Here is a 16853-nt window from a genome sequence, read left to right as displayed (position 1 = left end):
AACACTATCAAAGGCCTTTTTGTAGTCCAGGAAGCAGATAAAGGCAGGGACACAAAACTCGCGATATTTCTCAATTATCTGTCTCATGTTCAGGATAGACTCTCGTGTTCCTTTACCTGCAACAAAGCCTGCTTGTTCTGCGGATATCTGAGGTTGCAGGAATGGTTTTAGGTGTTGATTTATTATGTACAGCAGAACTTTGCTTGCATGGGATATTAATGTGATAGTACGATAATTGGAACAATCCTTTATAGACCCCTTTTTGTGAAGAGGGATTAGTATTGATGTTGTGCAGTCCTTGGGCCATTCACCAGTTTTCCACACCATATTACATACCGAATGTAAAACACGCATGCCCTCCTCCCCCATCACTTTCAGCATTTCTCCCGAAATACCATCCATACCTGGGGCTTTGTTGTTCTTCAAATGATTGACAGCATTCACAATTTCAGTGAATAAAATATCAGGTTCTTCATCATACCTCATAGAAATTTCCTGTTCAGCAGAATTATTTCCTTTGCAATACAGCATTTCACAGTATTGTTTCCACCTCTCTATTGCCTTGTTCTTATCAGTAATAAGGTTGCCATCTTCATCTTCAATCACCCATGTGCGTGGTTTGAACTCATGGGTAATGCTATTGACTTTTTTTAAAAAGAACACGTGTTTGATTCAGCCTATGATGTTGGTCTATTTCATCACAAATACTGGTGAGATACCGCGTCTTGTCAGTTCCGCAATTGCGCTGTATTTTGCAGCAAAGTTCACTGTATGCTTCTTCGTCTTGCTTGGTTTGAATGCCACGTTTCTTCAGTATGCTCCGCTCTTCTATCAGCAGTAGAGTGGTGTTCAATATCCAGGGGTGCTTAGCTTGGGAAGAATTAGTAAATGGTTCAGGGAGAGAAGAGTTAATGATTGACTTGAGGTTATCCCATGTTTGGGAGGCTGATCCTTCCTCCAGTACTTGCTGGAGTTTTGGCCTTATTCTTTCCCCAAAATCTTGGAGAGCACTTTTGTCAGTAATGTGAACCTGTGTCACTCTCTTCTTCTTGGTCAATTTCAGTTTGATCCGCATTTTCATGGATAGCATAATGTGGTCACTACCACAGTCTGCTCCAGGATAGGTTTTGCAATCCAGTACAGAAGTCCGCCATCGTTGCCTCACCAAAATGAAATCAATCTGATTTCGAACCCTGTCGCCAGGAGAAATCCATGTGTATCAACACCGTGGGTGATGTTGGAAGAGAGTATTGCAGATAGACAGGTTATTGCCAACACAGAACTCCAGTAGATGCCCACCACGCTCATTTCTCACACCTAGACCGTGCCTTCCAACCACATGTCTCAAATGATTGTCTTCAATAGTCTCACTTATCTTCGCATTAAAATCACCCTGAATGACTAATATTTCCTTCTGAGGAATCTTTCTGATGGTGTGCTCCAGCAACTCGTAGAATTCATCGATTTCTTCATCCAGTGCAAATGCAGTAGGAGCATAAACCAGAATGAAGTTGATCCTACATGGAGAAGAAGGAGATGATTCTGTCAGAAACAGGCTCATATCCGACGACAGCACTGGCTAGTATTTTAGGAATCACTACAGTGACACCATTCCGAATGAGATCCTCACTTCCAGAAAAATATATGGTGTTATCCGAGTGAGTGACAAAGTGGCCACAACCTTTCCAATGTGTCTCGCTGAGTCCGAGTATATCCAGATCATGTAGACTCATTGCTCTTTCAACGATAGCCAGTTTTCCTGTCTGTAAGAGACCTCGTACATTCCAGGTTGCAATCTTTCTAACTATGCGCAAAGTTGGTTTGGATTGATCCAACTGGGAAACTTACTCCGGATACTGATTTATGATTGAGTAAAGCCATGAGGTTGTCTTGGGAAAATTAACAGTGGTGGTTTCCCTTTGCCTTCCACTGACCCCCAATTCCACTCTGCTCACCGATCCAGCTTCCCGCTGGGGTTGTTACCCAACCTTCCACTGGGTTGCTCGGCTTAACAGGGGCACCATGTGTAGGTAGGAAATGGAGAATTGAGGTGAGAGAGGCTAAGAGAGAACTCTCTTGTTGAGTTCTTATATTCGGATCACACCTCCATTTAGCCAGAGTCTCAAGGTGGTCGTAGACTCTCCCTAGGTCAGTTCCCAGGGCCCATTACATGTATGTTTAGATTATTATATGTGAATTTGATGTATTTCTCAGTTTTACTACATTCGATCGCTAATTTAGGTCATCGTTTCTCGGAAAATTTATTAATTATTTTATCCATCATGTTATTGTTGAAACCATTAAACAGGGCTTGTTGTCGGATAAACTATAGTTCTTTATCAACAAGGTGGATAGTAAAAAAAGATTTAGTTGTGAATCTGTGAAAGTGCGATACGGACCATGAAGTTGATTTTATGTAATAGAGTGAAGATTGTCGAGCCGAGTGAAGGAATAAGATTGTTTAAAGGATTTAAAATTTGATCTTTTTGTAAACAGTGTAAAAAGGATTCATAAGAGATATTTGAGAGAAAGAGATCCTTGACGTTTATTATCATAACATTTCTGAGAGGATAGAATTAAATAAGCTCAGAGTGGAATTTATTTGGCAGAACACATGTGACTTGATCAGGAAGCAGATTAAGGAGATCACTTTTAATTTATCAAATATAGACTAGGAATGAATTAGTTTTATTATTCTTCAATTTCAAAAAACCCTAGCCACGTGTAACATTTTTCATCTGATGAAGGAGGACCCTTGTTTCAAGTGTAAAGTTTCAATATTAGAGTGTCAATTAATGAGTTTTAAAACAAGAGAGACTTTAAATATCCAATCCAACCTCAGAACAGGTTTTTTTTGGTACTTGTGATGTTATTTTAGTGCGTATTGTCAATAAATGTGAGCTTAAATTTTGTTGTGTGTCTCATTAGCCAGACATCTTCCAATCCCACAAGTTATTTTAATGCCCTGGAATAATACATCGCCAGACATGAACAGTTCACTTTTGGGATTTCTTGTGTTTGAGCAGCTGGAGCACTGTATAAAGGGGGCAATAAGTAGTGCTACTTCGGTATTACATTAGTCTATTTCTCACATGCTGGAGTGTATGGAAGCACAGCTTCATACCATCATGGTATGGTAGTGATGCTAACGTACATATACTGTAGTTGTTACTATAGTATGGTAACTGTGCTGGTGTATAGCAACTACATACAGTATGATAGTAAAGTACCACAACCACCAACCAATTAACTCTTCCATCCCCCCCAACCCACTATAGTTAAGAGAGGGAGTTTGTCTTGTTCTTGCCCTTAAAAGAATAATCACTCCTACAACTGAGATCTGCTTAGGCATAAGGGATTTAGGTGCTTGTGTATAATTTGATCACCAATGTCCAGATAATGGCAGAACATCATCAACCACATGTTGCAGACAAAGGAGTGACAATGACTTGTTCAGCATTGTGATGTAGTAATATTAAAATTATTTTTTCCTTCTTCTCGGCTGAATGGTACAAGGGTGCCAGTTTTGATATCACAACCAGGTCAGGGATCTGTTTTCTTCCTCTGACTGGGCGTTTGTTTTTGCCTCAATACACTCCGCTTCATCCACACACAACATACAATAGCGAATACAGAGTTGGTATCAGAAGGGCAACCAGCTGTAAAATAGAGCCATGTCCATACGCGCAACATAGCTCACACCAACTACTGCACCAGAGTATGGGAAAAGCAAAAAAAGAAGAATAATAACATTCAAATTATTTTGGTGAGCTGGCCAGAAAAATAGTTTCTTCATTTTCTATCAGAACATCTTTCCTATGGACATACAGATAGTCATTGCACTGTGAAGAAATATGACAAGTCCACCCAAAGAGAAAACTTCAGCAGTAAGACAAGGAATTGTATACCTGCCAAGTGTTGAAACCACCACCACTGAAGCACTTCCGTCCAAACACGTCGACTCCAACATAAACATCCAACATTCGGACTCCAGCATTCACTGCAGAGTTCAGTAGTGTCTTCTCTGTCCAGTTGTAGTTCAAAAAAATTCCATCACAGTTGTCAAAGAAGGTCCTACAAATACAGTACATCAGCATGTTTATAAATAGTAGCTGATTTACTCATAGGAAGCTAGGATAGGAACATTCAAAAAGGATAAATACAGTTACCATTTTAGCCAAAATATTAGAAAAAATTATTAAAATATTTTAAAATTCCTTCTTAAGAATAATTACTTTCATAAGTATCAATATGGCTTTATTCCAAATTCCAGCACATACAATGCTGTTGAGGATATTATCATTAGACTGCAGGAAGCACTTGATTCACGAAAATTAGCTTCTGGGTTATTTATAGACTTAAGGAAAGCCTTTGACACAGTTGATCACAATATCATGATCAGAAAATTGGAAGAAGCAGGAGTAAGAGGTATAGCGATGAACTGGTTTAAGGATTATCTCAGTGACCAATCATAGTTTGTTTCATATAAAAATGCGAAAAGTTTATCTCTTCTTATATCAATTGGAATTCCTCAAGGTTCAGTACAGGATCCAATTTTATTTCTAATATTTGTGAATGATACAGGCTCCCTGAAATTACAAGGACAATTATCTCTTTTTTCTTTTTGCAGATAATACAAATATTTTTATGTTGGTACTTCTGCTAAAGAACTTGAGGTAAAAATACAGTATAACATTAGCCTATTACAACTTGACCATCCATCAATCTTATCAAGACCAACTACATAATTTTTCACAACCCCTCATGTGCAACTCCTCTTGATCTTACATTAACATTTTTCGATCATCCTTTACCAACAGTACAATTTACTAAATTTCTAGGTTTAAAAATAGATGAAATGCTTGACTGGAATGAGCAAGTTAAAACCATATGAAAAAAAAAAGTAAGTCCAGCAATTGGAGTGCTTCACAGACAAAGATATAAATTCAACCATAAGTTTGTAAAATCTATTTATCATACACAAGGCTCATGTTGCCTTTGCTGGCAGGATGTAGTGTTTAAAGTCCACTATGTCTTCTGGTATGGGCTATATCCAATTTGTTACTTTCATTGACCTGTCTCAGTCATCTTTGGCTTTGACGATATGAAAGTGACTGAGGTAGGAGTGATTCTAGTAATACCGTTCCTTATGCAGGCAGTCCCTGTTATGAATAGTGTGAAAATATCGCTCATAGGGTCGAGTGGTGCATGCATTTCAGTGGGCTTGGCAGACTGATATGTAATAGCAACTTCTGGCTCAGTGAGGAAAGCAGCAGGAAACTATCTCACTCCTCATTTCCCAAGTATGCCTCTTCAGTGACACCTAGACTATCTATGACAGCTGTTGGTGGAGTTGTAGAGGATCAAACCAGCCTTTGGGCTGAATACCCAACATACACAAGGCTCATGGGACCGTTTGTCACCAATAAATAAATGCTCTCATTGAAAGTCACCTGACTTATATCATTCATGTTCGGGGATGTTGCAATAAGGAACTCTTTAGAAAGTTGCCATTTTACGAAAAAGAGCATTAAAATTACTTTAAAATTTAACGCCCTTAACACCTACGGATTATTTATATAAGAAATGCAGACTTCTACCACTCCATATGTTACGTGATAGAGTTTCACCTATGATGGTATATAAAATTAAGCATAATTTGGTTCATACAAACATTATTTGTATCATAAATTCTGACATATTCTCGTATAACAATCAAGGAGCAGAGGGAATCCATACAAAATTTGTAAAAACTAGTAAGTATGGTTGTAACTCCTTATGGCACTACTCTGTGAAGGGGTACAATGGCCTCCCTAAACATATACAACAAACCCAACCCCACGGCACTTAACGCCCTTGAAAGGACCTTGGCCTGCCCAGTGACTGCTGCTCAGCCCGAAGTCCTGCAGATTACGAGGGGTCGTATGGTCAGCACGACACATTCTCTTGGCCGTTATTCTGGACTTTCGAGACCGGGAAACATATACAACAGGCAACAACAACTTCAAAATTTAAACAAAAATAATATTCAGTGGAGACCCTCCGTGGCTCAGACGGCAGCGTGTCGGCCTCTCACCGCTGGATACCGTGGTTTAAATCCCGGTCACTCCATGTGAGATTTGTGTTGGACAAAGCGGAGGCAGGACAGGTTTTTCTCCGGGTACTCCGGTTTTTCCTGTCATCTTTAATTCCAGCAACACTCTCCATTATCATTTCATAGCATTTATCAGTCATTAATAAATCACCTTGGGAGTGGCGACCCCATTGTAACAACAGCCTATATATGTTTCATTCATTACATCCCTGACCCGGTCAAAGATTGGAAAACAGGTTTTCAATATTCAGTGGACAAAAGGAAATGAGCAGTAAATCTTACAAACCAAGTAATGCACAGTGGTCTTATATACGAGAGCCATCCGGAAAGTAGTACCCGTTAGCGCCGCATGAAACGATGACTACTCGGGTAGCCACTGGGCAAGGTCAGACCGTGTCAGTGGCTTGTCTGCCTGCTCTGTGCGAGGTTGCGTGACGCTAGCATTGCCTGTGTTGTGTCTGTGATCGTTTAAAATGTTTAAACAAATTGAGAACCCCGCCAGTTATGAAGTGAGGGCCGTGATTACATTTCTTAATGCACAAAACGTTCAACCTTGTGATATTCATCACCAATTAACGGAGATGTATGGAGACAATGTGATGGACGAGTCATCCGTTCGGCACTGGTGTCACAACTTCAACCTGGGGAGGGGGAATACACACGACGAGGAGCGTTCAGGGAGACCATCTATCATTACAGACCAACTGCTGAGAGCAGTAGACGAATGCGTGAGGAACGATCGGCGTGTCACAATTGTTGAACTCTGTGAACATTTTCCTAATGTGTCTCGAACAATTGTTCATGAAATTGTCAAAGACCATCTGCATTATTCAAAAATCTGTGCAAAGTGGGTCCCTCGCATACTTACAGAGGAGCACAAAACCAAGCGTATGGCTGCAGCACTGACGTTTCTGGGATATTATTCCGATGAGGGAGACTCTTTCCTGACTCGCATCATTACTGGGGACGAAATATGGGTTTGTTATGCATCACCTGAGAGTAAACAACAGTCAATGGAGTGGCATCATGCTCATTCACCAACCAAACCAATAAAATTCAAGACAGTTCTGTCCACCAGTAAACTCATGGCAACCGTTTTCTGGGATTGCCGAGGTGTTCTGCTCAGTGATTTTATGGCCCGTGGAGACACAATTAATGCTAATGCGTATTGTGAAACATTAAAGAAATTACGGCGGGCAATACAAAATCGACGGCGAGGTCTATTGTATACAGGCATCATTCTCCTTCATGACAATGCCAGGCCTCATGCAGCTGTGATAACACAACAACTTTTGCAGCAATTCAGGTGGGAAACCTTCGACCATCCGCCGTATAGCCCAGACTTGGCCCCTTCGGATTTTCATCTCTTTACGAAGCTCAAAGACTTTCTGGCGGGAAAAAGATTTGACAGCGATGAAGAACTTAAACAAGCCGTGACTACATATCTCAATATGCTGGCGGTGGAGGACTATGACGCTGGAATACAAAAACTCGTCCCACATTATGAGAAAAGCCTAAATTTGCTTGGAGATTATGTGGAGAAGTAGTGTAAAGTATGCTCTTTCCAATAAAAATGTGTATATTTGTTAATATTTACTCCTGTGTCTTTATTGTGCAAACGGGTACCACTTTCCGGATGGCCTTTGTGTTTGTAAGGGTTTCCTCTTCTCTAAGACTGTAATGTATTTAGAAATAAGGTATTAATTTATTCTAAATATTTTCTATACTCTGCCAATATTTAATCTTTGTATTGCACCGTTAAGAGCCTCGGCTCAGGTGCCCTTTCTTGAGTAAATCAAATAAGACACTGTGACAGGATTAGAAAGAAGATCCAATGACATACGCCTACTAAAGTTGGGTTATCCTAGAAAATGACTATGAACATATCAGCAGTACATAAATCTACATCCTTGAGAAAGCCTCAATCTTAGGAGTGTAGGACAAGTAGAAAGCCAAATAAACACAAGAAAATGGAAAGAAAGGAAAATGTACTTTACAGATTCTAGAAGAAACTCAGGAAAAATACAGAAGGAAAAAGATTCCCATACTATCCTGGTCTCCATAAAATCAATCACATTTTAAAACAAGCATTCAATCTTCTCTTCTCCTCACCTCACACCTGCAATCTTTTTTCATAAAGGTTCACAGTCATATTCAGTTGCCTGTCGCACTGAAAAAACATTCTCTACGATCCACACCAGCCCCCAACCCCTTCTCAATATTTCCTGTGTGAACACAACCATTGCAAGACTTGCTGTCTACATAAACCCAGCACTACATTCATCAGTAGCATTACCTTAAAGTTTTACCCCCATACACAGTTGTCTTCACTGCACTCCACTCAGCATCATCTACCAGCTTTTTACATTGGCTTAAATATCAACATTCTACCCAAACAAATATGTGACCACCACAATATTGAAAAATCCATAACATGGTTCCTCTGTCCCCATAACTGGCTCGAAAAAAAAAAAGACAGTTTCACAGTTAAAGCCCCCTTGCCGTTAGAGATTCTGAAGTTGGATATCATCTGGTGCTCAGTGTTGTGTGTGTGTGTGTGTGTCCTCCGCCCTCAAGCTCCGCGCCTACAAGCTCCGCAACCCGCTGCATCACCGATGTTTCCAGAGTCTACGAGGTGACTGCACTGCGCCTGGCATGCTCATCTTCAGCCAGCGCTATATCAGGAGCGACGTTCCTTGCCTTACCGAGGACTACCCCAGTGTCCAACTGCCGCACCACACTGCAAGTCAAACACGGAGGCATTCCTCTTAAAAATGTGTCTTGAACAGGTGGACTGATTGCTGGTCGTGAGGTCTCACCTCCGGACATTGCCTCATCTTCCCTGATTCCCGTGGCCACGTCGAGCCCCAAGTCAAGCATTCTGCTACACTCTCAAGTCCTCACCAGTGCTCCGACGACTATCTTAGCATTCTGCGAATTAAGATATTGATGCCAGTTCCTTTCAAGTCTAAGTCCAATACTAGCATTCTACTAACGAGACTCTCCCTACAAGTTACGGTTTTTATCCCACAGCAGATAGTTTTCGACTATCCAAGGACATTTCTTAGTGGAATAGACTATCTCCTCAAGATAGGTTTGAATGTGTATACAGGACTCTCACTTCGTAAATATATATTTGTGCCACAGACTTTCAGTCTATCATTTAATAACAGCATTAACTGTGTGCAATCAATCAAGCTTCAAGACAATTTCATTATATTTCTTGCAAATCTATATATATAAAAGAACATGTCCTGACTGACTGACTGATTCATCATCGCCGAGCCAAAACTACTGGACATGAAGAAATGAAACTTTGGGGATACATTTATATTAAGATGTAGGTGCTCACTAAGAGAGGATTTTTGGATATTCCATCGCTAAGGGGGTGAAAAAGGGGGGTGAAATTGTAAAATGAGTATCTATATCTCAAAACTTTAAAAGTTTACAGATGTAAAAATTGGTATTTGGAATCTTCTTTAAAAATAAGGAAACACGTATTTTTTGTTTTCGGAAAATCCCAATAGGAGGGGTGAAAAAGGGTGAAAAAGTGGTTGAATGCCTTTAATCAGGATACCGGTACGTATATCTCAGAAAATGAAGATATTACAGACCTGAAAATTGGTACTTTTGATCTCTCTTAAAAATAAAGAAACATGTATTTTTTTTGTTTTTGGAAAATCCAATTAATGGGAGGGTTAAAAAGGGGGTGAATTTTTAGAATGAGTGCATCTATATCTCGAAACTTTTAAAGTTTACAGATGTAAAAATTGGTATTTAGAATCTTCATTAAAAATTTAAAAATCACGTATTTTTTGTTTTCGGAAAATCCCAATAGGAGGGGTGAAAAATGGGTTGAATGCCTTTAATGAGGATACTTCTATCTCACAAACTGAAGATATTACAGACGTGAATTTGAAGTGTTTGGGATCTCCTTCAAAAATAAGGAAACACGTACTTTTGTTTTTGAAAACTCCAATTAATGGGGGGGTGAAAAGGGGGGTGAATTTTTAAAATCTATATCTCAAAACTTTTAAAGTGTATAGATGTAAAATATGGTATTTAGAATCTCCTTTAAAAATAAACATGTATTTTTTTATTTTCGGAAAATCCCGATAGGAAGGGTGGAAAAGGGTGAAAAAAGGGCTGAATGCCTTTAATGAGGCTACTTATATTTCAGAACCTGAAGATATTTCAGACCTGAAAATTGGTATTGGGGATCCACTTTAAAAATAAGGAAACACGTATTTTTTCGTTTGTGGAAAATCCAAATAATGGGGGGTGAAAAAGGGGTGAATTTTTAAAATGAGTGTGTCTATATCTTAAAACTTTAAAAGTTTACAGATGTAAAAATTGGTATTTAGAATCTGCTTTAAAAAGAAAGGAACATTTTTTTTTCTTTCAGAAAATCCCAATAGGAGGGGTGAAACAGGGGTTGAATGCCTTTAATGAGGATACTTAAATCTCAGAAACTGAATATATTACAGACCTGAAATTTGGTATTTGGGATCTCCTTTCAAAATAAGGAAACTTTTTTTTCTTTTGGAAAATCCAATTAATGGGGGATGACAAGGGGGGGTGTAATTTTTATACAGTATATCTCAAAAACTTAACATGTTACAGAAGTGAAAAATGGTATTTTTATCTCTGTTAAAAATGAAGGAACGTGCATTTTTAGCTTTCGGAAATACCACTTGGGTGGAGACGGGAGGGGGGTAAAAGGGACTGAAAATGGTGTTGAATTATTTTAATTAGGCTACTGTTATCTCAAAAATGAAGTTGTTACAGACGTGAAATTTGATATTTGGAATCTGCTTTAAAAGTAAAGAAACACCTATTGTCGAAAAATCCAATGAATGCGGGGGGGGGGGGGGGGGGTAAGGTGAAAGAATTTAAAAATTGACTTAATTGTATGAGAATACTTACATCTAATAAAAACTAAAGTTGTTAGGACCTACAGACGTGAAAATTGGTATTTGGTTCTCCTTTAAAAACAAAGAAAAACCCGTTTAGGGGGGGGGAATCATCTTGGGGGGCGGGAGTGATAAGGAATTGAATTCCTTTCATGAGGACACATAAATAAAAAACTGAAGAAGTTAGAGTCGTGATAATTGGTATTTAGACGATCCTTTTCTATTAAAGAAACAAGTATTTTTTGCCGGAAAATTCACTTGGGTGGGGGGGGGGAGGAGTGTGAAAGTGAAAAAAGTTAATTATTTTTATCTCAAAACTAAAGGTAATAGACGTAAACATTGGAGTTTGGAATCTCCTTTAAACATAAAGAAACACGCCTTCTTTTAGTTTTTTGGGGGGGGGGGGTGTAAATAAACTTAACGGCGGTGGGGTGTAAACGGAGGTGAGACCAATTGATTTTGCTGTTCATAATGTATTTATAAGGAGCCTCCGTTGCTCAGGCGGCATCGCGCCGGCCTCTCACAGCTGGGTACCGTGGTTGAAATCCTGGTCTCTACATGTGACATTCGTGCTGGACAAAACGGAGGCGGGACAGGTTTTTCCTGTCACCATTCATTCCAGCAACACTTTCCAATATCATTTCATTTCATCTGGCATTCATTAATCATTGCCCCAGAGGAGTGCGACAGGTTTCGGCAGCCGGCACAATTCCTGTTGTCGCCGCTAGATGGGGGCTTTATTCATTCCTTTCCTGACCCTGTGGAATGACTGGAAACAGGCTCTAGATTTTCGATGTACTTATTCTGATCATAAACCGAGCCATCTTTTCCTTCGAAGAACGTTCTTAGATTACAGTAGATTCTCCTGGCATATAAATAAAAATTTAAACACATTTGAAATAAACGATAAGAATGAGATTGACCGTCCTATTGTTCACCTCTATAATAAGGTCAATAATGCACGGAAGTATGTCATTCGTATCGCCAGAAATCCCGCACACTTGCCTACGCGCGACAATAGTGCTGGTCATATTCTCAACAATGACAATGGCAGCACATGTAATTTACCGCCAAGTAGCGGTCTTGCATCTTGCTGTGGGGTCCAGAACATAATAATAATAATAATAATAATAATAATAATAATAATAATAATAATAATAATAATAATAATAATAATAATAATAATGTTTTGGACCGTCGTCAAATGTGCGGACCGCACTGGAAATGGGTACTGGACGGGTAATGACTAAGAATGCAGTCCGACCGCGGGTTAAGTACCGCCAAGGCACCCAAGACGACACCACGCCGGATCTCCTGAAGGATTTGATATATATCAAAAATGCTTATAGGAAAAGATGGCAAAGATTTAGGGACCCAACTGGCCGGGTGGAATACCCGGACCTAGCCCCGTAAGTACGAAATCGATTGCTGGAAAGAAAGATTGAAGGATGGGAGGAAACTTGCCGTAATCTATTAGAAAACGAGTCAGATCGCGAATTTTGGCGGATTTTCTCAGAGAACGAGTCAGATCGCGAATTTTGGCGGATTATATATAAAACAATAAGCATTCAATTATAAATTTCAGTATAATACCGTAGCGAAGCACGGGTATATTGCTAGTACTGTATAAAACTACTGAGTAATAAACTTCATGTTGTGTTACTGTATACCAAGTTCCTTGTACACAACACTCAGATCTAGGGAAGACCTGGCCTTATCATTAGATAACTGCTCCTTTTATCCATTCTCATCTTCTCTCTCCGCCCGACCCCCTCCCGCTCCCTTTACCACCGAGTAGTGTCTAGTTGTCAACAATAACTACCACCATTCTCCTCCAACCGATGAAGCCTGCAATCAGAAATTTTGGACCCCTGTCTTTCTTTTAAGTGTATTTTATCCATGCGCGCTCACACAGTAAGTCACTGCTCCCCTTCCATTTCCTATGCATATATTAGAAAGATTACAGGAATATGCATAAATGAATGGGACATAATCTATTACGGCACTGAATAAAGATGTGCAGAAAGCAACAGGAAACTATGGCAGTCCTCATTTTCTTAACATTCCTCTTCAGTGATGTCTAGGCCATGTATGATTGCTGATGGTGGAGCTACTGAGGACCCAACCATCTTTTGGTCTGAGGACTCAACATACATAGCTTTTTACTTATACCTTATGCCCTTGATATTTCATAGACATGTTGCTAGTCAACAACAGGGCTAGAACAGATAAAGTGTCCAAAACTGCCAGTCTTTCATCTACAGTTGTAAAGGTACGAAACATGTTTACAGTATAGTTTTTCAATTTTTGCGATATTTGTTATTTCTAATGCAGTCAACTTATAATGAGTCCCTGGAATGAGAAAAGGAATGATTAATGTGTCATTGTGAGGCAGCAAAGGAAAGCTACTTTTTCTTTTTTTGCTTTACTTCGCACCAACACAGATAGGTCTTATGGCGACTATGGGATGGGAAAGGCCTAGGAGTTGGGAGGAAGCGGTCATAGCTTTCATTAAGTTACACCCCAGCAATTGCCTGGTGTGATAATGGGAAACAACGGAAAACTGTCTTCAGGGCTGCCGACAGTGGGATTCGAACCCACTATCCCTTGGCTGCAAGCTCACAGCTACGTGCCCCTAACCGCATGGCCAACTTGCCTGGTGGAAAGCTATTTGACCAGAAAGAAAATTTAGAGAGCCCATTCTACTACGGTCGTCTGACGAGAAGTCGCATGGACGTGGGGTAAGAAGTGCGGCTGGGTACTGAGCATGTACCAGTCTCAAGGCCTAAATATCGCAATAACGTTTGCAAACTGAGGTGCTGTTGTGAAGCAGTGGAATTGTGCTTTAGTTACTCATTTAATGTAAGTACTACACAACCAACAGTTCAATAAATGAACGTGTATCTGTTACTCGTGCCATACCTACGTCTTATCAGACGGAGATAGTAACTCAATGAAACTAGTTGTATAAGAAGTGGTTCTTGTTCTGGAAAAGTGACATTCTACAAGGGAGACAAATACCTCATTACCTACAGCAAACAACTGAAAACCTGTACTGCACCTGATCTTCACACTGTGGGCGGGGGCAGTATCTCCTGCATGTCATAACTAAAGGGAGACCTGGAGCTCTCAGCTCGGAAGTGTGGGTTGGCGACCACGGTTCCCCCACCTCGCTTTCGCTTAATTGTGTCAGCCTCCCCTCGTTCATCTTTCCTATCCGACCTCCCGTGGTCAACTCTTGTTCTTTTCCGACCACGACGCTATTAATTTTCGAGATCCAGGGAGTCTTTCATTTTCATGTCCTTCGTGCCCCTTGTCTTTCTTTGGCCGATATCTTCATTTTTCAATGTGTCAAATCCCTTCCATTTTCTCTCTCTGATTAGTGTTTTAGAGAGGATGCTTGTCTAGTTGTACTTCCTCTCGAAACAATAATCACACCACCACTCCTTTGTTTTGCTGATACTCTCATTCTTTGATGGGTGGAAATTCTTCAATTTCTCCTCTCATTAATGTTAAGAAGGCAAGGTGCCCTACTGGTTCTTAAAATATTATTAGCATCATCACCCTGCTGGAAACACTAGATCTCAGGCACTACCGCAAATCTTGTTCTTTACTTTGTGAGTGAAACTGGTCTGATCAAAGATTTCCAAGTTTTAAATGTTTTCTTTCTTAGGGAACTTCTGATCCCTTATGATGTATTGCCCCTCCCCTTTTTTCTTTCATTATTCCAAATTGCTTTGTTAAACTTGTAATTGATGTTTATTTTTGTTTATGAATGTGATTTGCAGATTATAATATCCTGTATTCAACCCCTGTGGTGATAATATATACCTACAGCATCCCCTAATAAAGTTACTGGGTTTCCGTCTCACTAATTACTTCTGTTTTCGGGGATGCCGAGGTGGCAGAATTTTGTCCCACAGGACTTCTTTTACAAGCCAGTAAATTTGCCAACACGAGATTGACCAACTTCAAATACCACCAAAGCCAGAACCAGATCGAACCTGCCAACCATCTGAGCCACTCAGCCCGGCACACAGTATATCCTGCCTGTCGTAAGAGATGACTAAAAGGTACCCTAGGGACTCTTAACTTGTCAGTGTGTGTGTTGGCAACCATGAGGCTCTTGGCTGAGTTTTGGCATTGCTTCCTCTTACTTGTTTGTGCCAGGCTCCTCACTTTCATCTATCCTATCAGACCTCCCTTGGTCAACTCTTTTTTTTTTTTCCTCCTGACTTGATGGCATTAGATTTTCGAGGCTTAGGGTGTCTTTCATTTTCATGCACTTCATGGCCCTTTCCATTCTTTTGCCGATATCTTCATTTTTTTGAAGTGTCCGACTTGTTTTAATTTTCCCCTTGATTAGTGTTAACAGAGTACATTTACACAGTTGTACTTCCTCTTAAAACAGTAATTACCACCACCAGAGAATGACTCAGAGCTTCAGGTTACTTTATGTCGAGTAACCCACACAAACGTAGTAGGCGAATGGAACTTCTGATGAATTAAGACAAGGCCAAATTAATGACAAACAAGGTCAAGGAACCAATAAAAGTGAACAGTGGGACAATGAAATGAAAAATGAAATGGTGCATGGCTTTTAGTGCGGGGAGTGTCCAAGGACAAGTTTGGCTCGCCAGATGCAGGCCTTATAATTTGACGCACGTAGGCAACCTGTGCGTCATGACGAGGATGAAATCACAATATGAAAAAGTTAAAAAGGTTTCACCTTTTCAATACACTGTTATTAAGTTGTACCAATATTAAGTTACAACATATTAATTATGGGACCGGTTTCGGCACATTTAAAGTATCGTCATCGGCCGATTAAGAGAACAGGGCAAAAGAACTAAATCATAAACAATTATAAACACACATGACAAATATACGACGTTATTCACAATCAAAAGGATGTACGTAGAAATATCACACTTTTTACGAAGAAGTAAATTCAGTTGAAGTTCATTTGTAACGTAACAGTCTTGTATATTCCTGCTGTGCTGTATTCACGTTAAAAGATGTTGAATTGATGGTAAATAACGAGTCAAAAAGTTTAATCCGACATAAAATCTTGAGGGATGACTCATTAAAAGATTGATCTTGAGAGATGCAGCTTGTGTACAGTTGTTGCTAGGCAAGGTCTTGTAGTTAAATTGAAATAATAAATATGGTAGTTCAACCTATTCAATACAAGTAAATAAGAGATGTAGAGATTACATTCTTATTTAATTAAAAGTGGAAATGGTACCGGTTTCGACCCCAGTCTGGGCCATCATCAGCCGATTATAACTCGAAAAACAATGCATAAGTAAGAAAGAAGTTAACGGTCAAGTCCATACAATATCAGTTGAAGAGGTGATATAAAAATGACGGGGGTAGGCAATGTAAAATTCAGACGAAGTGGAATGTAATTCACTTAAAAGAAATAATGCGTAATCTTCCGAGCATCAGCACGGCACACGCAATGTTTGGCACAGTCTCACAATGTTCACGAAAAGCAGAGAACAGTTAAATGAGCCAGACTGCATACACCATCAGGCACAAAGTCACAACACAATCCAAATATGAAGATCTAAAGTCATGAAGAAGCCAAAGACGAGCAGCTCAACCGAAGTAACTTGCAAATTCCAGAAGATCGGCACAGTGTTTACAACGTCAAGTGCTGTAGTTTCATACGTTGACGGAGATTGAAAATGTACCTATATATATATCTATATATATATAAAATAGCTTGTCCTGACTGACTGATTGATTCATCATCGCCGAGCCAAAACTACTGGACATAATGAAATGAGATTTTTGGGATACATTCATATTAAGATGTAGGTGCTCGCTAAGAGAGGATT

General features: G+C 39.7%; 1 protein-coding gene across 2 annotated transcripts in view; it reads right to left on the bottom strand.

The window, feature by feature from the left end:
* ENGase (Endo-beta-N-acetylglucosaminidase) overlaps positions 1-16853 on the bottom strand; it is a 203048-nt gene that overhangs the window by 142846 nt on the left and 43349 nt on the right. For both annotated transcript variants that reach the window (XM_067149703.2, XM_067149704.2), the window contains exon 4: positions 3909-4074. In XM_067149703.2, the coding sequence (XP_067005804.2) occupies positions 3909-4074 (166 nt within the window). The remainder of the gene's footprint in view (positions 1-3908; positions 4075-16853) is intronic.

The sequence above is a fragment of the Anabrus simplex genome, chromosome 6 (assembly GCF_040414725.1).
Source record: "Anabrus simplex isolate iqAnaSimp1 chromosome 6, ASM4041472v1, whole genome shotgun sequence".
Lineage (NCBI taxonomy): Eukaryota > Metazoa > Arthropoda > Insecta > Orthoptera > Tettigoniidae > Anabrus > Anabrus simplex.
Note: the sequence above shows the minus strand (reverse complement) of the source record. Positions and strands in the feature narration are given on the sequence as shown.